Source organism: Symphodus melops, assembly GCF_947650265.1.
Source record: "Symphodus melops genome assembly, chromosome: 15".
Lineage (NCBI taxonomy): Eukaryota > Metazoa > Chordata > Actinopteri > Labriformes > Labridae > Symphodus > Symphodus melops.
The window spans coordinates 6,940,325-6,963,145 of record NC_136705.1 but is presented as its reverse complement, the minus strand read 5'-3'; the positions used below and the strand labels follow the sequence as shown (position 1 = coordinate 6,963,145).

At 39.1% G+C, this 22,821-nt stretch overlaps 2 protein-coding genes across 5 annotated transcripts in view; one reads left to right on the top strand and one right to left on the bottom strand.

Moving 5' to 3' along the window:
• Window positions 1–22,821, bottom strand: part of usp54a (ubiquitin specific peptidase 54a) — a 202,013-nt gene that overhangs the window by 83,519 nt on the left and 95,673 nt on the right. The window lies entirely within an intron of this gene.
• The window catches only part of opn4a (opsin 4a (melanopsin)), a 38,218-nt gene that overhangs the window by 5,826 nt on the left and 9,571 nt on the right, over window positions 1–22,821 (top strand). Inside the window, exon 2 of the mRNA XM_079362155.1 lies at window positions 20,899–21,041. Coding sequence (XP_079218281.1) covers window positions 20,899–21,041 — 143 coding nt within the window. The remainder of the gene's footprint in view (window positions 1–20,898; window positions 21,042–22,821) is intronic.

Sequence of the window (22,821 nt, the reverse complement as noted above, 5' to 3'; positions counted from 1 at the left end):
AAAAAAACAACCTAGCAGCAATTCAATCAATGTTGGGTTTACCCTCTCACTCGTCACTCTGTTTTCAAATGAAAATGACATTTTTTTTTGTTTGTGGCTGGTCTTTTTTTTTCATCCTGGTTTCTGTTTTTTTCTTCTCTTTAAGGGGAAGAGCTGCAATCAGGACTAAAAAAAAGGACTATATTTAAACAAGCAGTTTGAGCTTGCAGGCAGGTAATGGGCTTGAACACATGTCATGTTAGCAGACAACTGTAACCTAAAGACTGTTTACTGTAAGCAGCAATCAGTCACACATGAGTTAATGTGGCACGTTAATGTCACTTTGAAATATACAGTGATGGCATTTGGATGACATTTCTCTGACGTCTTCCACTCAGCATATTAAAAGAGCAGGTCTCCATTTATGAAAAGAGTTGACACAAAAACGTTTTACATTTAAATGCTGCGGATGATCTTTTCTGCACATTTTACTTACTACCACCACCCTAACAATGATGTCACAGGAAGTGGTTCCATTGGAATTTTCTTTCCAGGTTTCATAGCATAAAGTTAGTTAAACAGTCAACACCCTCCCCTGGTTTCCATCAAATATAATTTATTATATGAAGACCTTTAGAAAAGTAGAAGAGGAAAGACTGATCAAGGTAAGTTTCCATCTACTAGTGTTGTTGGTTCAAAGGTTGTTTCTTTGAGTTCTGAAGTTGTTGCTGTTAAACTGTTGTAAAAGAAGACACTGGTATGACTTCATCAAAGGTCTCACTGGACCGATCCCGATGTCCAGCCTGAAGTCTAAGCACTGAACCCCAGCAGACTAAAGACGTCAGGTATGGCAGTATGTGAGAATCACAGCCAAGTGCAAAAAGAGCAAGTTTAAGGGTTTGTTATCTTTGCAAAAGTTTTCCATTCCCACTTAGTTAATTGTTTAACATGAATAATTTTTTTTTAATAAAGTATAATGTGTGCTGCATTCAGTCACAAATATGTTACAAACTGGGCTTCAGGGAGGTTTCCATCTCAACCCGTCTACTGTATTGCCTAGACAGTGTAAACAGCCATGTGTTGCACAATAATACTGTATATGATCAATGTGTAAAGGGTCAGTTGACCCAAATTTAATCTATATTTCTTCTGACTTTATCATACGTTGTTCCCAAATGAAGTGCTCCATACTCCTTCAAGCCTCTGCAAAGATCAACCCCTCCACCTGATGAGTCTGATTTAAGTGGCTGCTACTTTATCACTGACAAACCATAGACTCATTTCGATACGAGGATCCCAAACTTCTGTCTCTGGAGTCGATATTTATAAACCAAAAAGGATCCAGCAGCAAGTTTTTTTTTTTTATTTGGAATTCCCTGCAGACGTTAAAAGTATTTCAGCTCCTGTCATTGTCGGAGACACAACTGATGCTGCCAGCAGACGTCTTGCCTCATGTCTAACATTGAGCTTTTTGTTTTTGTTTTCATGGTAACCACTTGGAAGAGCTTCGGCAACTTTACACAGCAAAAAACATTTGATGAGAATTTTCCAAACTGTATGTGACAGAGGATTGTTTCTACAGTTCACAAGAAAGTCCTGAGTCAGAATATAAAAAGAAGAGTCAAGTTTGATCCTAACTTCATCTTCATTTATGAAGGAATACTGCTGGTAATCACAACACTTCTATTATGTTTCAAATCAGAATATAAAGTACATTTTTAAGGCATCAACTCAGCTGAGAAACATGACCCATGATGTTGGTCCCTGACCAATCGTAGCTTGCCATTTCTCATAAGTTAACATTCCTTCACCCTGCTCCAAAAAGATGAAGTAGCCTACTTTTTTCATCTACAGTTAGGTTTCAGTGTGAGAAACGAACCAGGTTCTGATCCAAGGACGAGGTTTGTATTGACCTGGAGCTGAACCAGAAGTGAGGACACATCATGACACAAACCCGACTGGGAACACAAAGTAACTTCCTGTTATCAAAACTGATTGTGGAAGACGTGATTATGCTGTCTGCCCGTATAAAGGAGATGTGTGTGTGCGCATACTTTGCATAGTTATATGTGTAGCAGCTTGGATTACGTCCGTACGCTGTGTGTATTTTAGGGGCTTTAGTTTCCATGAGCCATAAGTTCTGACGTTTTCACTTATCAATCTTTGGATGCTATGAAGCCCGTTCCTGAGCTCTTTGAACTGAGGAAAGAGCTTTTTTCCTCCTTTTTACTCTTCCATGAGTATGTCAATTTACCTTTTATAAGTTATATAAAATACACATACAGTGAATGTAAATCTCTTCAGTTTCTTCAACTTAAGCTCCACAAACAAGAGCAGCATCTGGGTTAGTTGCCTCAGAGCATTTCAAGTCTTAAGCAGAGGCTTTCACCCTCTTCTTTCAGATCATTGTGGTGAGAAAGAGAAACTCTGCTGACCCTGAATCTTAAAGGAATAGTTCACTGATTTCCAATAAGCTTCGTATCATCAAACGTCGTGTTTTTGAATGGTCGTGCATCCTGCCCTCATTTTCCTTTGAGACGGGAAGCTCCTTATGTCTGTTCAGAAAAGGAGGACTGTTTTGGTTAGCAGTGGTGAAACTACATCGCTCGTTCCTCATATTTTTGACCACTGAGGCTACAGACCTATTACAGATCAGACTCCCAGAGTCAAAACTTACCGTCCGCCATCTGGACAGACTCTATGGAGAAAGCTGAAGGAACCGAGAATGGCCAAAAAAGTATGTTTCAACTTTAAATTGATGGATGAAAGGAATTTTGAAGGACTTTTGCTTGAATAGGATATTTGTGGCTATCTCTACTAGACACAATATAGCAAAGAGCTGGCTGCTGCCAACAGGCAGGTTGGTGGCTGTGAGAATAAGAAGCTGAGCCGCCTTGAGCTGGGTCAGACAAGACTTGTGTTGTCAGTTCTCTCACTGTTTGCCTATGGACACAGACATAGTTTGTTTTCTGCCAGGAATTTCCAAGATGCCATTTCCATCTGGAAAAAATCGCAGAATCAGTTGAGGAAACTTCCATATGCGTTGGAGTAATGCTACATTCAGGTGCTGCACAGGTTTTCAGAGTTTTCGAGTTGGAAAGTTGGTGATAAGTTACTGTCAAAAATTATATTTAAGCAAAACGTTGACGTGCAATACTTAATGCTTCATAAATAAAAAGTACCGTAAATTCCGTACTATTGAGCGCACCTGGATATAAGCCGCACCGGCTAAAAATAAGTAAATAAATGTATTTGTACATATATAAGCCGCACTTGATTATAAGCCGCAGGTGTCCACGCTATAACAAGAGCTATTTACGTAATATATTTCACAAGAAAAAGTCCATCCATTCACTGCCTCAGAATGACTTCATTACTCACTTCCTCAGTCTCTGTTGTCGCTGTCAGTGTCATCTTAACGTGCAGCAGCTCTGTTAGCTTCTTTGACAGCCAGGTCGATCGCCTTTAACTTGAAAGCTGCATCATATGTATTTCTCCGTGTGTTTTCCATCATGAGGGTGCGTGCATGAAGCGCAAAATGACTGATATTAAGATCCGACGTGACGAAGTCAAATGTTTTTGCGGCAGAAGCTCATTGTCCCCCATAAAAAATCCATGCATTAGCCGCACCGGAGTAGAAGCCGCAGTGCTCGAAGTGTGAGAAAAAAGTAGCGGCTTATAGTCCGGAATGTTAACATGAACAAAAACATTTTTTCCCATTTTATGACATTTCTGACGTCAAGTCGGTACTGTAAGTCGAGCACCTAATTCTTTTGAGTTTCCGAGTAGTTGTTCCAACTTGTGAAGGTATTTTATGTGCATTTTACAACTTCGTTTCAACTCGTTTTCTGCCTTTTCTCGATCAAGAAGGCACCTATGTCAAAAATTATTTGACATTTCTACTACATATATGACCCAGTGTCATTACGGATTCATGTTTTAATGGGTAAAGTAACCTTTTAACTTCTGTCAGATAACCCGTTTGTATTTATTACTGACAGTCTGACAATTGTTGGCGGAGCTCAGCAGGAGGCTGAAGGTCTGTCAGGGTGCTGAGAACAACCTATACTTTCTGTCGGCTTTATCTCAGGGTCTCAGTATTAATGTGTTTGCAACTTGAAAAGTGAAGTGGATATACAGTATCTCTAATCTTTATTTGGATCCTTAAACGTTTAACTGAGTCAGTTTGGAAAGATGAGAGAACCCTAATGTATTGTTTATCAGACCAAAACGACAGACACCACAGGAGAGGAAAGGCCTCACTGACTACTGTGCAAGAACACTTATTAATGATTTGTAGCCCTCACAGCTTTGGTTGATAAATGGTTTCTCATGGACTGAATAAAATAAATGTACGCCTCTTAAAACTTGCCCTGGAGATTCACTATGCCAACAGAAGGACAATTAGGTCTTGACAAAATATTTTGGGGCATAAAGGCAAAAATATTCTTTTTATGCCTTTTTTTAGAGAACGGACAATGGACAGAGTGTGGGGGGGAATAACATGCGGGAAAGAAGACATTAGAGTCGATTGTATATCGTATTTTAAAAGAACTTTGTAAATAAAATCATGTTTAAGCTCCATTTAAATATTTGTATCATAATCTTTGTAATTGTAGTGATGTGTCTGCTAGTGGCGCTTTATAGGTTAACAGTTAAAAAGTCACTCATTCTCTGACAATATTTTGTCTTTTTCTGACACCAGTCCTTTTACTGTTTGAACAGAGTTTCAGTACGCTATCCACCTCTGCTGCTGATACCGATCTCAGTTCAGAGCAAGTTTTATGTGGATCATTAAATGAAAAAGAGACTTCTGTAATAGTCGTTATTTAGTCTGGAGGCTGAAGATTCTCAGGAAATCATTTTTGAGCAACAACAACATAAGTCTTTATAAGGTAGACTGGAAGGCAAACAGGCTGCAGGGATGAAAAGATGAAATGATAGCAGGAAATATGTGCAGCAGATATATAGCATATAACACACCCACTCACGCTGAAAGGATTTGAGGTCTTGGAGTATATGAAACAGAGTCTGTGTCATTAGATAATTCCCTGCAGATGAAACTGAGGTCTATGAGGATCTGTTGTTTAACCCTTTGTAGACCAAACTTGCTGTATCTCAAACAGGATTACTGACAGATTGGGATTGGATGGATTTTCTGTAACGCAGGATTTCGGGTTTTTTCTACTTTTGACTTCTGCTCCACAATACATCAGAAGAACTTGCCCCTTACTAAGTTTTGTTTTTGGTAGGTTCAGAAACTTTTCTGATTCTAAATATAATATGGTCGTCCATTGGACATTGATTAAGCATTTTAGTGTCCAAGCTTTTTCCTTGGAGACATGCAGGAGTTTTGCAGTTAGCTCCCATTTCAGAGCAGCGTGTGCAAACTTTTTTTGAAAGATTTAAAAGCCTTTTGTGTCTTTATTAGAGAGAGATGAACAGGGACAGATTTCGAAATCAATATGTTAACTTTAAACAATTAAGATAACTTGCAGAAGTCAAAAACAAATAATCTATTTATTCCCCTTCCTTTTTGTTTTTTAGTTTCCTGTCATGTAATGATGCAGCTTTGAAAAAAAAAAAAAAAGTTTTTATAATACAAATAAAAACACTTCCAGATTTGAGAGTTGGCCTCCAAACAGCATTACTCGGTCAGGCTCATTAATCACAAAATCAAACCGAGACGGTAAATGATAAGCAAACAAAGAAACAATGACCAGGATGAAGTGAGCTTGGACAGGTTGTTTTGGAAACATGAGCTTCTGAGGTCAGTCCAAAGATGTATTTTGAAGATGAAAAACAGATACGTGCCAATCCGTTAAAGTTTTATCACCATGTTAATACTTTTAGATGTTAAAGCATTAAGCAGAAAACGGCTTGTCTTGCCTTTGTTGAACCCAGAGTCTGTGGTTTGTTTGGATCATGGAGCCACTGGTCCATAGAGGACGTGGGAACAAGTCAAAACTAAAATCTAAAACCTTTTTCAAACTGGTAATCTGTAAATAATCCCCATCTGGCCCGAAAAACTACTATCTTTCTAACAACAAAGGAACCTGGTGTCATAAAGCTTGTGTAATTATTTTAAAGTCCTGACGCTTCTCTGAGAATTGAGGTTCATAGATGGGTCAGGTTCAAAAGGCCTACTCATAATCCAGCGAACTGCAAACCAGTGTTTTTTCAGTTATGATCTTCAAAGGAGAGACATTTAGTGGCCAGCAGTGTTGATCTGACAGTGATGTTCAACAATTCGCTGCGTCCATCCAGTCTCCTTTTTCCTGTTGATTACTTGTCCAGCTGTTAAAAAAAGCAGTAAACTTTTCCAGCTCAAACTTTAGCATGATTCTAGGATAGACCAAGTCCAGTTTAGATTTGGGAACACTGATTTCACAATGTAGAGCTGAGTGCAAATGCTTATTATTATTATCTTTAAAAAAAAAAAAAAAAAGATTTCTAGAGTACTCAATCAGTGAATGCAGACCAAAGAACTTTGAATACCATTTGTAAATAATGTGAGCGACTGTCTATGATGATGGCACCGTCTAATTGTCCTTCAGATCAATTTTGTATTTAGATCATTTCAACTGGCCAGACTTGATTCAGGTCAGATTAAAATCAATTATGATTGGGGTTTTAAGTGGAGAGGTACCGGATGACTGTCATGGTTGTTGTCTGGTTTAGTTTTCTATTTCATCTTGTTTTAGTTTTGCTTTTTCCCCCCGAGTGTTTCTCTGTGTTAATGTTTCATAGTATTGATTGCTTCCCTTGTGTGTTTTAATGTTTCCTTGTGTAGTGTTAGTGTGTTGATTGTTTGCTTGATTACCGGTTATGAGCCTTAACCCGGTTTTGATCATATTCCGAGATGAAGTTTACATGCTCACAGAGAAACCTGCTGATTCACATCCCTGTATACATGATCAACAAAAGTATCCCGGTTCCTGATTACTGCATCTGATTTGCGCAGGCGCAGTTGATGTTTATTGTTTACAACTCAATTTTAAAATCCGAGAAAAAAAAACGAAATCGCTAATTACTGTGGGGTTAGCATTATTAAATGTCAACATTGCGTTGAGGAAATGGCCTATTCAACTTATTTCCAACCACGGGAGAAGAGAGCGGCAGCTAATACTGAACATGTTGGTTTCCTTGTCGCTCCAGAAGTAAGAAGTTCTCGTCGTTTGTTTTGGTTTAGCTTGTCAGTTACTTGGCTGAGTCCGCACAGTTGTCAGCAGCTGTCAGAAACCGGGGTAAAGCATATACATACTACAGTGTCCCGTTTCTATCTGAGTTCTCCGGGTAGCAAAACCGGGTTTCTCAAAATGGAGAAATGATGTTTACATATACAAATACAAAAACAAGATACCGTAAATTCCGTACTATTGAGCGCACCTGGATATAAGCCGCACCGGCTAAAAATAAGTAAATAAATGTATTTGTACATATATAAGCCGCACTTGATTATAAGCCGCAGGTGTCCACGCTATAACAAGAGCTATTTACACAGACGTAGGCTACCGGTAACATCCGCAAATACTGTAGCGTCCGTACGGACGTTAAAGGACGACGAGAGCGTTCAAATAATAACTTTTAATAACGCGATCACTGTCGGCCGTGACCACGCCGTTTACAGCAGAGAGCAACACATAACTTGCCGTAACAATCCAACTCTCTCCCCCAGCGTTCTCTCATACAGCCACTCAACACGTTCTCGCTGGTGCATTCACTGACTCTCCACATAATCGGAATTATGAACACATTATCAACTACTGACTTTACAACATGAACCGTTACAATACGAAGCCTAGCCGACGGTGTCTGTAACACGGCTGATGAAAAAGATGACCGTAATATATTTCACAAGAAAAAGTCCATCCATTCACTGCCTCAGAATGACTTCATTACTCACTTCCTCAGTCTCTGTTGTCGCTGTCAGTGTCATCTTAACGTGCAGCAGCTCTGTTAGCTTCTTTGACAGCCAGGTCGATCGCCTTTAACTTGAAAGCTGCATCATATGTATTTCTCCGTGTGTTTTCCATCATGAGGGTGCGTGCATGAAGCGCAAAATGACTGATATTAAGATCCGACGTGACGAAGTCAAATGTTTTTGCGGCAGAAGCTCATTGTCCCCCATAAAAAATCCATGCATTAGCCGCACCGGAGTAGAAGCCGCAGTGCTCGAAGTGTGAGAAAAAAGTAGCGGCTTATAGTCCGGAATTTACGGTACTTAAAACCCCAATCATAACCAGCATACTCAAGTCCATGTAAACACACTCAGTGTTGTCTTTAGTCCTGTCTGAGATTCCCTCCAGTGTTGATTGCCCTCATTGTGTTCACCTGTGTAACCACTTTCACCTGTTTGATTAACCCTGTGTCTATTTAGTCTCAGTGTTTCTTCCCTCCTGTTGTGGGTTCATTGTCTTTTGCGTCCAGTCTGATGCCAGATGTTCCTTGTCAGGGTTTCCACTGTCTTCCTTGTATTCTTACTGTTTTTGTTTGCCTTTTGTTTAAGAAAATCATTTTTTTTGTTTTTTTTGTTAGTTCTGCAATTGGGTCCATGTTCTTTGACTTTCAACTAATCATGACAATGATATGGCAGAGCAAATGAAAAAAGATGAATTCAAAGTTTGTCCAGGTTAGATCCTGGCTGATATATAATAAGCGTGCTAATGAGGACATTGTACACTGAATAAAAATCAGTTCAGTCTTCACAATAGCACACAATTTAATCTGCTATCTTCTCAAAATGTGCTATTTTGGTGCTCAATGCTTGGCAATCATAGGTAGGTCAAATATTGTATCTAGCAAGCTAAGACTAGTTTGACAAAAAGCTAATCAATAACAATTTGTTGCTGAAAGTTAGGGTTTGTACAGTAATTTAATCAGAGAGACAACTTAAATAATCAAAGCCATAGTTTTTAAATGATGTCATATTACATTACTGTCATATCTTTGGCCCTTGAGTTCCATAGAAAGAGAGGTGGTGGAGATGTTTGCTGATGTCGTCTGAGGGTGATGGGTTGAAGAGGCTGATCGAACTGTAAAGACTGGGGTTGATGGGAAGACGCTTGATGATGTCTCCTGCGGATGCTGGGATAAAAAAGCTAATCCCACTGATGAAGGGAGTTGACCTAAATGACTGAAGATATCCTTTGAGGCTGACCAAACTGTGAAGACTGTGGTTGATCGAATGATTGCTGATGATCCGAGGCTGACGGGATGAATAAGGTCAAGAGCCCAAACAGGCTTTATGCCCTGGCTATGGCTTTCCTGTTGTTCTTATATCTGTCTACACACTATGTTTCTTTTTATTTATTTATTATGTGTAGTGTTGGTACCAGCTATAGTTGTTTTATTATGGTAGTATGATGGGAGGTAAGAGCTTACATGGAGAGGGCTGGCTATTGGACCTCAGGGCTAACTATTAAGCCTCTCCCAGGGAGGTCTGGAACCATACTACTTGATCTAAGAATAGAAAAAAACTCATTTATCCAGATGTTTAGTTCCCAGCTGTGTAATGAGAGTTACAGGTCTGGCATGGCTGCAGACATAATCTTGTTTGACCAGTAGATGAAGTAAATTACAGTATTTATATGGCCCAGAAGGTCCAGAATGCAGAGCTCCACATCAGTTTATCTGAAGCAGAAGCTAGGTGTAAATAAAGTTTGATTCTTGAACTCAGTCTCTATGTGAGATCTGTCAGGGAGCTGCTAACAAAAAGTGAATAACCCTGATCTCACTCTCAGGATATTTATACTTTAGTAGGCTGTAAATGAATATCACAGTTATGACTCATGTTTGAAAAGAGACTAACTGAAAAGATATTAAACTACAGTTTAACTGAATAATTAAGGTTAATTTTATTAAAACGAAGTTTAAATTATTACAATTGACATCATATACACTTTTTACCCCATCAAACAAAAGCCTCTTTGTAATTAAATCTTTTTTTGGGAGAGAGTGTGTTCAAGATGAAAGATGCTAAACATCAGAAAAAGGCAGAAGGTGTCAGTGAGTTCATTCTTTCCAATCATTGCTGCTGGGCCTATTGATTTGTTGAGGATCAAATCCTGGACTAAATGTGTTCTGTAGCGCCTGTTGTGCAAGAGACCATTAACACAAGCGCGTGCACACGTAAAGTCAATTGTTGTCATGTGATGCTGCAGCTCAGTCATCTGTGGCGTGGGAAGCTTTCAAGGCTGAATGATGAAAAGAGGACAAGCATGTCTCTCAACACGCATGTGTACATCGTGATACAGAAACACATCATGCTATACTGTATATACAGAACTGTGTTGTCAGGAGCTTTGTGTACCTCTGCAATGTGTCATAAACAGAATATGCTACACAGGTGATCGAAGCATCGAAGCATATCAACAGTACACACACACACACACACACCCTTTTCATTCTCTCTTAAACTGATAAGAACATAGTCATTGCTAACAACAGTTTTAGGCTCATATCTTGAAGTAGCAGCTGCAACTGCGCCACCATCGAAACGTCGATGAGTGGTGGTCCCCAGCTGATGACCCGTTTAGGCCCGCAGAGGTGTTCAGTGAGGTGTCACGGCACACCTTTTCAAAAGGCACTGGAGGAGGTGCGTCAGGCAGCAATGCCCAGCAGGAAAACCAACACCTGTATCTCAATATGTATGGCTGTCTGAAAGAAAACATTAATTACAGCAGATGTCCCCCCCCCCCCCCCCCCCCCCAACAGTGCTGGTAACAGTTATCCACTTCTAGCCAGGAGTCACTCATTCAACCGAGATCTGTAAAATAAAAGAAGGTGCAGGAAGCTGAGATGGAGTAAAAGTTGCCCTATGCTTCCTTTAACAGATAAGACAGATAAGATGTACCATCAAAATAATTTTGAAATGTGTAATATAATTAATATAATTAAGTCCGACCATCATAGTGTAGTTTAGTTATAATTGTATAAAAGTGGAGTCTTTTTGTAACGATAACCCAGAAGCTCTTTGAACAATGTGGAGATCTGACATGTCAAACACACTCTACTGAAGCCACATCAAGCTGATGATGTGAATTTTCTTCATGGTTTGATTTTGTTTGATCCCGTTTAATTCATCAGCTGTGTGTTTGACATGGAACATGTTGTGTGTTTGATAACGTGGATATTTATGTGAATTGTGCAGGTTATTTAGGGGATCAAAGCAGATTGCTGTGGAGTGTTTGTGTTCTTTTACTGTGAGGACCGCTTGACTGTCAGACCTTTTGTCCAGGGTTTCATTGTGGTACACTGAAGGCAGTGTTTGTGAATGGTGTGTGTGTGCATGTGTGCGTGCGTGTAACATATTCTGTTTATGACACATTGCAGCGGTACAGTAACAAAGCTCCTGACAACACAGTTCTGTATATACAGGAAACAGTTGTTGATGAGTACATTTTACATAAAATAACTTTATAAAGTATATTTTGGAATGTAATAAATATCACTAAACATTTAATGTTGATGTGAGACTGCATAGTGTCAGCCTGACTGTATTCCACTCTGAGTTTTGATTCATGGTGTCTCTGCATGGTTTGGAAATTGACACGAAGGCAGGTAGTGTATGGAGGCAAACGCAGACCCAGGAGGAGAGTTCAATAATCTGTCCTTTAATGCTAGCAGGTTCGGTACACGGGTAGTCAGATATGCAAACATATCCAAGGGAGCAGGCAATGGTCGGAAACAAAGAGCAGACAGGAGTCAAACACGAGATCAGGAACAAAGAAAACACTGGAACGAGGAAAACACTACAAACTGGCAACATGAGGTAGGAAACACAGGGCTTAAGTAGCAGAGACAATCAGGGAGCAACGAGACACAGGTGTGGGTAATCAGGGGCGGGGCCTGACACACAAGGTGCAGACGAGAGGAGGATCTAAAACAAAGAGACAAGGGTAAGTAATAAAGAAAACTATTCTGAATAAACAAAACACAAAACATGACCTCAAACAGGCTGACTCCTGTCAGAAATGTAACTATTTAATTAAAGGCCCAAATCAACAGATAAGACTCACACATACAGCCATGAAAATCATGGGAATCCATTAACATCCAGCCTCCAGGATATTTTTAAAAACCCATAATCAGACGAGCATATAGACCCATCTCATGTCCTCCACCCTGAGAACCAGCTCCTCCCTTCAGGCAGACGATACGTATGTGTGAAGATGTATAGCTGTACCAGAGGCAGGGTTTTTAATTAGTACATATTTATGATTTTAGTTGATGCCCACTGAATGGACTGTCCACTATAATACTTTGACTGAAGACAGAGACCAGAAGCTTCGAACACATAAGATCATGTATTGTTGTAGAGAATCAGTCAATATAGATTAGTTGTATTTCAGCTCTACATTAGAAAAAAAAGCAGATCTGTTACCTCAATTTACTGTGAAATTTGCTAACACAATGGAAACAGTTAATAGAGTTCTTGCTGTTATGTGATTCTTATCATAATGCCTATGTCACCCCAGACCTTTTAAATATGAATGAAAGTCACTGCAGGGTAGCTTTTTCCAAGCCGTGTCAAAAAAACAACACACGATCATCCAAAACACAATTCCTACAATACCACAAGACAACATCTGACCATTAACACAATAAAGCAGTTTCACAAACAGTGAACAGGACAACCTGTCAACAATAACCAACAGCAATGTAATCAACTATCATCACAAAGAACTAACCACTTCTAAGAACTGAAAGACCACAAGTTGCACAAATCCAATCATGACAAGGCTTACAGTATAAACCATTAACACAACAATCAACAAACAAAACCATCAATACTGTAGCCATGCTGCATAGCTGGCAACACAAACTGAGTGCAATACAACGCACCAGTAAAAAAAAAAAAAAAACTCAGTTTTTTGTTTTTTTTTAACTCAGTCTGTGGGGAATTGGGTTGGGAACTGGAGTGGAGTGGACCAGATGAGGACCAAAATATGGAAATTGTCTGGTTGTCACATCCCCGGGTTAAGGGGTTAGTTTATTTCATTTTTTTTCTGGTATAATGTCTTGTGTTTGTGTTTTACTTGTTCTGGTCCTCAGTTTTTGGTCTTGTGCTCTTTGTTCCTTGTTTCCCTCCTGTCTGATTACCTGATGTGGCTCACCTGTGTCTCATTAACTTCACCCCCCTCTTCTGTCAGGTCTGTTGGCTACATGTCCTTCTCCCCAGTGTTTTTCCACTCTGCTGATTACCTGATATGTCTCACCTGTGTCTTGTTAACTCCACCCCCTGTTCAGTATATAATGTCTGCCTTCCCCTCATTCTGTGCCATTTCATCTTGTATTTTTGTCCCTATGTCATCTTGTTTCCAGCGTCTGTGTTCCAGCATTTTCTGTCTTGACCTTTTTGAGTCTGAACCTGTTAGTTTTTGACTCCCGTGTACCGAACCCTGCGTACAATTAAAATGGATTTTTGAAACTGCCTTTTGCCCTGGAGTCGTGCGTTTGGGTCTCTTCCTCTGATCCGTGACACTGGTAGCTCTAGAAGTGCCAGACCACCTCTGGAGCACTGCCGAGGAGCCCTTGAGCAAGGCAGCGTGGGGGCAGCTGCTGCACACTGACATTTCTCCATTAATTGTGAAGCACTTTGTGGCGTTTTTATGCTCTTGAAAGGTGCTATATAAATAAGCGTTTACTTGCTTACTTACTTAAAGGCAATATGATGCTTTTTGACGCTTTTTGCATCACATGAAGAAAACTTTCAAGCAAAGAAAAACATATTTTTCTTGTCTCAGGGCAAAATGAGGGTTGGATTCACGACCATTCAACACTACTACCATGTTTCTAATGACACACAGCTTCATGTAAATGGGTGAAGTATCCATTTAACGCATGTCCCCTCATCCTGCTTGTGCATGTGTATGATGCAGGCCTGTGTGTGTGAGAAGCATGTCTCTAGAATTACAGTACATCATTGTACTGGTAATCGGTAATGAAAGTACCACAGAAAGTCCATGGTATACGCAGTGAGTCAAGACATCAAGTATTAGTTGTACCTCACTGCCAGTATGATTACAGAAAATGTTTTTTGGAAAAAAAGGTGACTTTCAGGGCCATCTGTTGTTAATTTATAAAATGTTGTCTTTCAAACATTTCTTTGGAAACAATTGATATAAGGTTTTTTTTGTTGCTTTTACAGATAGAAACTGTGTTTCGAAACGTATTACAATAAATTGCATTTTCTTTATATATGCCTCTGTTTTGCAAATAAAAAGGATAGACACGGTGTCTTTCACTTCATTCAGAATGCAAATGTTTGAAAATACAAACAGCAGTCAGACAGTGGCTCCAGACACAGAAAGCACTCTGAGGCAATTTTTTTGTTTAGGTTCTATGAATAAAAATGATTTAATTTGACTTGCTTCTTGATGAGCAAAATGTTTTCCTTTTCTTTTGGCTTTGCTGCCTTTTTTTTTTAGCTCTATCTCAATACAAATCCAAATTTCCTCCTAGACAATCTTCCTCCTTCCCCCTGCCTGCAAAAAGGCCATAACACACTTTCATACAACCAACAGTTGAACCTGAATGACATAAAGTTCACAAAAATATAAACATGACAAACAGCAACTAAACTGGATGTTTAACTAGTTTCAAATGTTCACAGACAAATTAATTTGTTAGCATGGACTTATTGTTTTGCAAACATGAGTAGATTTCCAAATGGTCTGCTAATTTAAAAAAAATAAGTTCGAGGCAACTTCTTTACAACTAATTCCTTTACACCAAACTCAGTGAGTTTTTTTGTATGATGAGAAAACAGACTTATAGAGAGGAGATGAGGAATGATAATATCCAGTGGTGGAAACTTTAATTACATCCAGAGCGGTTCTCGCATGCCTGTAATTACAGCATGAGAGCCACAATCTGGGTCAGCTGCATAGAGAAAAGGTACACGGTGTAATTGTGTTACATAATGGAAGTAGACATGGATTCCTGCCTGCTGTGAGCAAACACTGATCCAGTTTAGATCCAGTTCAGGGACGATTAGCTATTTCTGCTCCACACACATGTTGTAAAAAGATGCGGCATTTACAGCTCAACGGATTGAGCAGAGAAACATGAAACGCTGTTGTGACTCAATGGTTTCACACATTATTCAGAGCTTGTTACTCCCATCACAATAACAGTCAGACAGGGATGATATATGACTAATTTTACCACGCTGAGGATTAATATTTGATTGATTATTTGCATTTAATGAAATCTCTTGCACACAGCAAAGGGGCGTACAGTGGAGCAATTTCTGGAAGCCTGTAATCTCTATTCACTCATACATGTAGAATCGAATCACGTGAGTCTTTATTCTTTCTATATTGTTTATTCATTCTAATTGTGATTATCTGTAAACCGGTACTGCATCAAAGGGCACAATCAATTACAGATCACACATTTTACAATAAGCTACAAATATGCTTGAAAGCCAATGAGTGTTTCGATTCCCTGACTACCTGAAATGCATCAGAAGAAGTGGTGCAACATTCTAGCAATTTTCAAAGTTGGACACTTTTCATGGGAATTAACAGGAATTAATGGGAATAAACTGGAAGCTGACAAAATTGAAGCTTGGCCCTAACTATACTAAATATACTGTCGTTGGGGAAAATCTATTTTCGCATAATCTTGATTAAAACAACTAGATTTTATGCAGGTACACTTGAATATCTATGCTATTCCTCAATCACATGCACAGAGCACACCGCTTACTGCAGGGCTATTGAGGCCACGTCCCCTACATGCACTGTGCACTCCTCCATCACATGCACCACTGAACCACACTTTGAACCCAGAACACAAGACTATTTTAACCACACATTTTAGCCCGTGTACTAAATAAAACTTTCCATCCCTGTGCAACCCTAATCAGAAGAAATCGATCAGCTCTCCATTCAAGAAACCAAAATGTTTTTCTTAAAGATTTATTTTTGGGCTTGTATGCCTTTTTTGATAGGACAGGGGGGGATGGGCGTGCTGCAGGTTGGGCTTTAACCTAGTCCGCCATCTTGGAGCACTTAAGCCTTTGCACATGGGGCACAGCAGAACAGTTAGGCCATCAGCGCCCCAACAAACAAGCACTTTTAAAGTTGTCCCTTTCTCCTCTTGAGGACAGAGCTGACAAAGATTGACATTTTACTTTTTACAAATGTGATGATGATGTTTCGGCAAATTTCTTTTTTGTTAAGTGCAAGAAAATCACATGAAAAACTGTTTCTTTTTCAGGCTTATGGGGGGCCAGAGTCAAGCTGCTGATGAACTAGTCTGTTGTTGCACTAAGGCTTTACAGATGATTAAGCATTCATCATTGATGTTTATGAACCAAGAAATAGCAGTGTTTACTTTGGAGACGTAAAGACGTAGAAGGAACAGCATGTCTTACATGTAAGTCTTTAACACTAATCACCGGCTTCACTGGAATTACTCAGAAATTCACATCCGTTGATTGCAGATGGGTGTGCATGAGTGTCTGTCTAAACAGCGAGGACTGAATCTCTAATCATAAATACTTGAATGTGGATGGATTATAACAAATGTAAATATAGCTATTGTGATGGAGAAGTTTCTTCAGAATAGAACGTTTTGCCATTTTGTGGTTATTTTTCATTTCATTTTGTTTATTTGGTGCTTGTGATTAACCACCACATTGAGTCCTCATATGGTGACATGTTCATGATAAATTCACAACAGACAATGGCAATGTGTGAGGCAATGTTCCTACATCCAGACACTCATTAAATCATCACATGGGGCTATGCAAAGTGATGATGTGAAGTGTAATGAGAAAAACGCCCTTTCAGTTAAGTCCCAGAGATAATTTACATGAGAGGCTTACAGTTCTCATTCATCTATAATTAGCTTTCCTTAAAATCCAATAACCTGCAGACAATTACATGACAACTGTGAATTTATAAGACAGATTTTATTGAGCTTGCAGACATTTAAATGAACTCCAGCAGCCTATTTTCAGTTTTCGGTCTTTTTTGATGTATTTTACTTTGAAAAGACACAAAATAGTTTTACATTGTTCTGTCCTGATCCTCAAATCCCAACGAACAAGACTGTAGGTTGACAAATTAAAGTCAAAACAAGAATACAAGTATGTGGATTATTACGGTTAGTATACTTCTCAGAAACTGTGAAGTTATGTCATAAAATAACAGAAACAAGAAATAGAGCAACATATTGTGAATTTTACTGTTTTACCAAATCCGTGAACCCTACTTAAAGGCTGGTTGTGCAACATTTTACACCTAAATATAGCAGAAATCCAGTATATCCTCTAAAAATATCTGTGCGAGTCATGATTGTCCACAATGAGTGTGACACACCAGTCCCGCCGTCTGTGATGTTGTCTGATCTACACCATCTTCATCCCCTTTAGGGACTAGAGACGAGAAAAATAACATGCTGTACTCAATGCTTATTTGAAAGTCACAAGAATTTTTAGATCATGGTCATTTTGTCTAAATTTACATGCACTGTGAAACTACCAGCAAACTAAAGAGCGCTACAATTAGCCTGCTAGCGCAACAATGCCGCTTGATTTTTTTGTTCTCATGCTGGTGCTCAAGGGCGAAATCTATTGGATAAAAATGTTGTACATTCGTCCTTTAAAATACCATGTCATTATTTGATATGAAAATATCACATTTGATTGTCTTTTAATGTTTAAAGAGTCAATATGAGGTTTCTTGTGCTGTCGTGAGACAATCTTTACAATTACTGCGAGAATTCCTTCATCTCCGCATTCCAGCTGTCCGGCTGTGCTCTCCATGCTGCAGACTGAGAACGCAGCCAGTGGATGTTGACGGACGAGGGTACACCCAATGCACACCACATCTTTTTGGGCACCATTATCGAGGGACGTAGATGTTGACCAGCTGTCAGAAAGGCGGTTGACGGCGCTTTTTTAGAGCTGAAAATTACACACAGCCATACATTTTTGAATATCACAGTATATGTTTTGTCTTTACTGTTTTCAACGGAAGATTTAAAGTAAATATAAAGTCATCAGGTCATACATGGTTATTTTAAGAAAACAAAAGTGTTGTTTCTTTACTCTCTGGGGTGGTTATTGATAATGGGAACACAATGATCCAACATTTAAACTTTAATCACTGCAGTTGTCACAAAGTCATTTTTCATTTATTTTCAGTAATTGGATAAAGAATTGTTGTTATTCTTTGATAAAAGGTTAGAGATAATGGCTTTAAAAAATGTTGCCTGTAGCGACAAAGAAAAGAGCAGTACGGAGGGATAATCCTTTTAACTTAACCCTTGGGGGCTGTGGAGGCTCAGGAAAGCAGACAGACTGTTTTAATGATCTTCCTCGAGTCAAAGGCAGCGGCGGTGGGCGAAGCTGAAACTCTGAATCCTTTGTGACAGACCACGCTCCTCCCAACACGCCACAGTTGACCCGCTGAGAGATTTGCGACCTAACAGCCAAACTTGAAGTGAAGGCGAGGGCTGCTGATGAGATGGAAAACATTTTGATAATGAATGTTTTCTCTCTCAAAACAGCCACAGACCTGGTTTTACACAATGAGGTTTTCTGGCACCTGAACGTCCATGCTGCACATTTGCACGCGTTTCAACTTCAAACTGATGGATGAAGGGGATTTTAAAGGTCTTGTGCTCGAAGTGGATGTTTGTGGCTATCTCTACAAGCCACAATATAGTGGGTCAACTCAAGCTGGGTCACACTGGTGGTGTCGATGCTCTCACTGTTTGCCTACACAGACATAGTCTTTTTTTCTGCCAGGAATTTCTAAGATGCCAAAATTGCGGAATCAGTTGAGGAAATGTGTTGGAGTAAATGACTGTAAATAATGCTGCATTCAGGGGCTGCACGGGTTGTCCAAGTTTGTGAGTTGGGAAGTCGTTCTTCCGACTTCAGTGTCAAAAAAAGTGGATGCTACGATGAAGATCATTGAAATGTTACTGTCAAAAGTTATATTTAAGCAAAAAAAATTCTGATGTGTCCGACACCATGTGAATACGCCATAAAATCCTCTACTTCCATGGGAGTGTCCTACGGTGCCGTGCATTCTGGGAGTTGTTGTCTTATGAACCAAAAATGACACTTTTCTGCCTTTTCTCGGTCATGAAGGCACCAACTTCAAAACTTATTTTACATTTCTACGACCCATTGTGTGTTAAAAGTATCCCTTTTAACACAAACCAGAATTAAAATGTGATTTCTTTATGGAAAGAAGATACAAATATATGCACATTTATGTGCAGAAGAAGCAAATGTGCGTACAGAGATGATACTTCCCAAAAGAAGTGTTAAAGGTTACATACAAAGCAAAATACACTTTAGCTTGTTTCTCTCACACTAAATATGTGTCAGGTATTGTTACATACGTGTATATGGAATCTTTAAAAACTCATACCACAAGAGTAATAGCCTTCTGCAGTTGGACAATGGAATTAGGAGTGACAAAACAATTTTAAGGTTTTATATTTATGAAAACATTGTTTACTTTAGCAAACACACTCTTCATAAATCTGTTAAAGAAAATTAACCAAACATGTTTTTTTAAAGTACAACCTGTGTTCTTCCTATTTACAAACACAAATAGATGATTCAATGTCCAACACAATAAGAGGATGTGATACTTTTTCACTGAATCACTGGATTGCGTGTCTCTTATTTCTTATTCAAAGGATTTTCGTGCTGATTCACAGTGTGAGGCTGCATTCAGATGCATGCGTGTCCTTGAACTGGCTGTTTGCTTGTTTGTTGCCTGCTGCATCACCTCAGTGATCACATCTCTGTCACATCGTATCAGACCTCATCCCTGTCACTGCGTCCTTCATCGGTTCTTTTCCAATAAACTGACTGTTTGGAGCTCTGAGCGTGAACAACTTAGCACACATTTAGAACCTGATGTGGCTTTTTTCTTATGGGTCACTGCAGAAGGCGAGAAGCGTCAACATTACACAAGAATGCCTGTTATAAATCCACAAAGATACTGTGCTCTGATTGGCTGGATGGTTGCTGGTAAATATTTGCATTGCTCAGTTTAATCGCACATGTCATCATTGATTAAACCACACTCCATGGCAACATGCTGCTGAAACACTATTCGGTTATGGCTGGGGATGAGCTGAAAGCTTGTCTTATAAAAATTATATAATATATAATTTACATCTCCAATTAGGAAGAGTGAAGCCTTTCTGCCCTGCTGACATTTTAAAGCAGATATTCAACGTATCCTATAGAACACTATGAGCTATTCATCTGAGGCTTGTACAAAATGCTTTATGATACTGTGCAGAATGAGCAGATCATGTATTGTGGAGGCCACACTCTTTATGAAGGTAATTTGATAAAAACTTCAGTTTGCATCCCAGTCTAATGAACTGACCTCCAACTCTTATTAACAGCCTGCCTAATGGTTCAGCTGCAAGTGGAGTAATTTATGTCGTTAACATGGCAACAGGGAGTCAGGATGGAGAAATTTGAGGCAGGATGTTAATTAGAAACAGTAATGTGCGGGCCTATGAAGATATCAGTCTATGAGAGGGAATTAGGGTGGTGATTAGGGAGGTCTGTGGATGTGATGGCTTATTACTTTGTTGAGTTAAAATGTCTTGATGGGAAGGACTTTTTAATCACTGCTAATTCTTTCATGTCACTTCAGCATACGTGTTAAAACGACGATGGGTTTCGTGAGTTTACATTACATCCCTACAGAGAAAAAAACAATATGTAGATAAATCATAAGCTTCTCGTAGGTGCGAGCAGGGTTGCAGAATTTTCATTTTGATCATTAAACAACTTTTTTTTTTGTTGTTGAAATATTTGTGGGGCAAAATGTGAAAACAGCCCTGTCACATTGCTAAATAATGCTGTTGATACCAACCTAATCACATTAACACTTTACATCCTTTTTGTTATTCTAGGTGGCGATGGCGCCCGAGGCCCCTAATCCCTTCCCCACAGTGGATGTGCCCGACCACGCCCACTACACCATCGGCTCTGTTATCCTTGCCATCGGAATCACCGGCATGATTGGCAACTTCCTGGTTATATACGCTTTTTGCAAGTAAGATAGCTTTCTGTGCCAATGTTTGCATGTAAATATACATCATTGTTTCACAAGGAATGTGGTTTAAGTATTTAAACCAGTGGCAATAATTGAGAAAATTGCAATATTTTGCATCTATTTCCAATTATAAGTATGATCAAAGGGCAAACACTTAAAGTAAGTAATGTATGAACTTAATCAGTTTACACACACACAGTGTGTTCAAGTTTCAACATACTGTATATCAATAGCCAAACATGAGCTGTCATGGTTGAGCATTTCTGCTCCAAAACACAATTTCAGACCTTATAAAGGTGAAGTTTGATATATCACATACTGTATCATATCAACTTGAAATTAAGTTTATCAGAGGAGCAGCCACTTATTTATATGTGCACATTGGGAAAAATAAAATAATTTAAGAGTTTTCCTAAATCACTGAATAAAACAAAAATGTTGTTTATTTATGAGTATCATCCAAAGGGCTGTTTTAAAACCACCACAAGCCACTCTGTGCCAACTTATTCTGTGTCTGATTTTGTTGCTGAAACTGAATTTATGTTTTCTTATGAGCAATCAGTAGCAGCACTGAGCTGCAGCCCGGATGGATGCTCATTCAGAGGAACAGACGGACTCAGACAATATTGCATCCTATCACGTGCTTCTTTAACGTTTGATGATATAGTAAGATCATTTATAGTAAATTCAGTAGATATCTTACATATTGCATCTTTAAGAAGCATACAGCAAACATCTGCAACCAATTTGTTTTATTTTATCTTCATGTTTAAACATCCTCAGACCATCCTCAAATGGGACAAATAAATGGGTCTTTTCAAGCTGCAAAAGTGTTTCAAACACTTTTAATCTTCTGAACAGCACTCTGGGTCAATATATTGAGTCATGACGTCTTTGGTTTTTATCGATGGCGCGCTGTCTTTTATCTTTCATCTCTGCAAACGTCTTCCTCTTAAACACATAGCCGAATGTTTTTTTGAATCTCGATTGTAGCTTCAGCACTTAGAAAGAGTTTCCCTCATTGGTTATTACTTAAGGGAAAATAATTGATTTTTCATTACAATCAGTCCTGCTCTGACAGGCTTTCTATTTATAAGATGTCCATTTTAGACCGAGAAGAAACAGGACGAAGTGATTATTTCCACGTGGCCTCCTCTTCATCCTCTTCATCCTCCGAAACACTTAGAACCTCACAGAGTCCTGAAACCTGCTGCTTGTGTTGACATTCGAATCCATCAGTTGCAGTCAACAAAGATTTGGCTGGTGGAGATCATTTATAAGGGCCAATACGTTTTATATCAACTTGCTTGTTTTAAGTGTTGCTACAGTAGCAACTTGAGTAGAAAGGATAGTTTTGGAGTTGAGAGAAGGCTACCTGTGCTTCCTACTTCCACAACCAGTGCCCATTGAGCCACTGTACCTATGAACTCTCTTATGAAATGTTTGTGCCATCAAGCCCGAACAATGTCGGGATTCGCTTGTTTAAATACAAGAAGCAGTTTGAGATGTGTTTCAAACTATTGGAGATGCTTAGGTTTATGAGCATGCAGGAAAAGAACTCTGCTTTCAACATGACATGTTTTTTGTTTCAAAGAAGAACGTTTCAGGATCCCAGCACAACAGTGAAAAACAGTACACAGAGAAATGAGGTGAACAGCGGTATGAAGAGGAAAAACACTGTTCATCTCTGTGAACACACAACTAAAGGCAGAGGGTGGCAGATAAGTGTCCCTTCAGTCTCCTTGTGAAATGATAAGAACATTTGCATTCTCACATACTG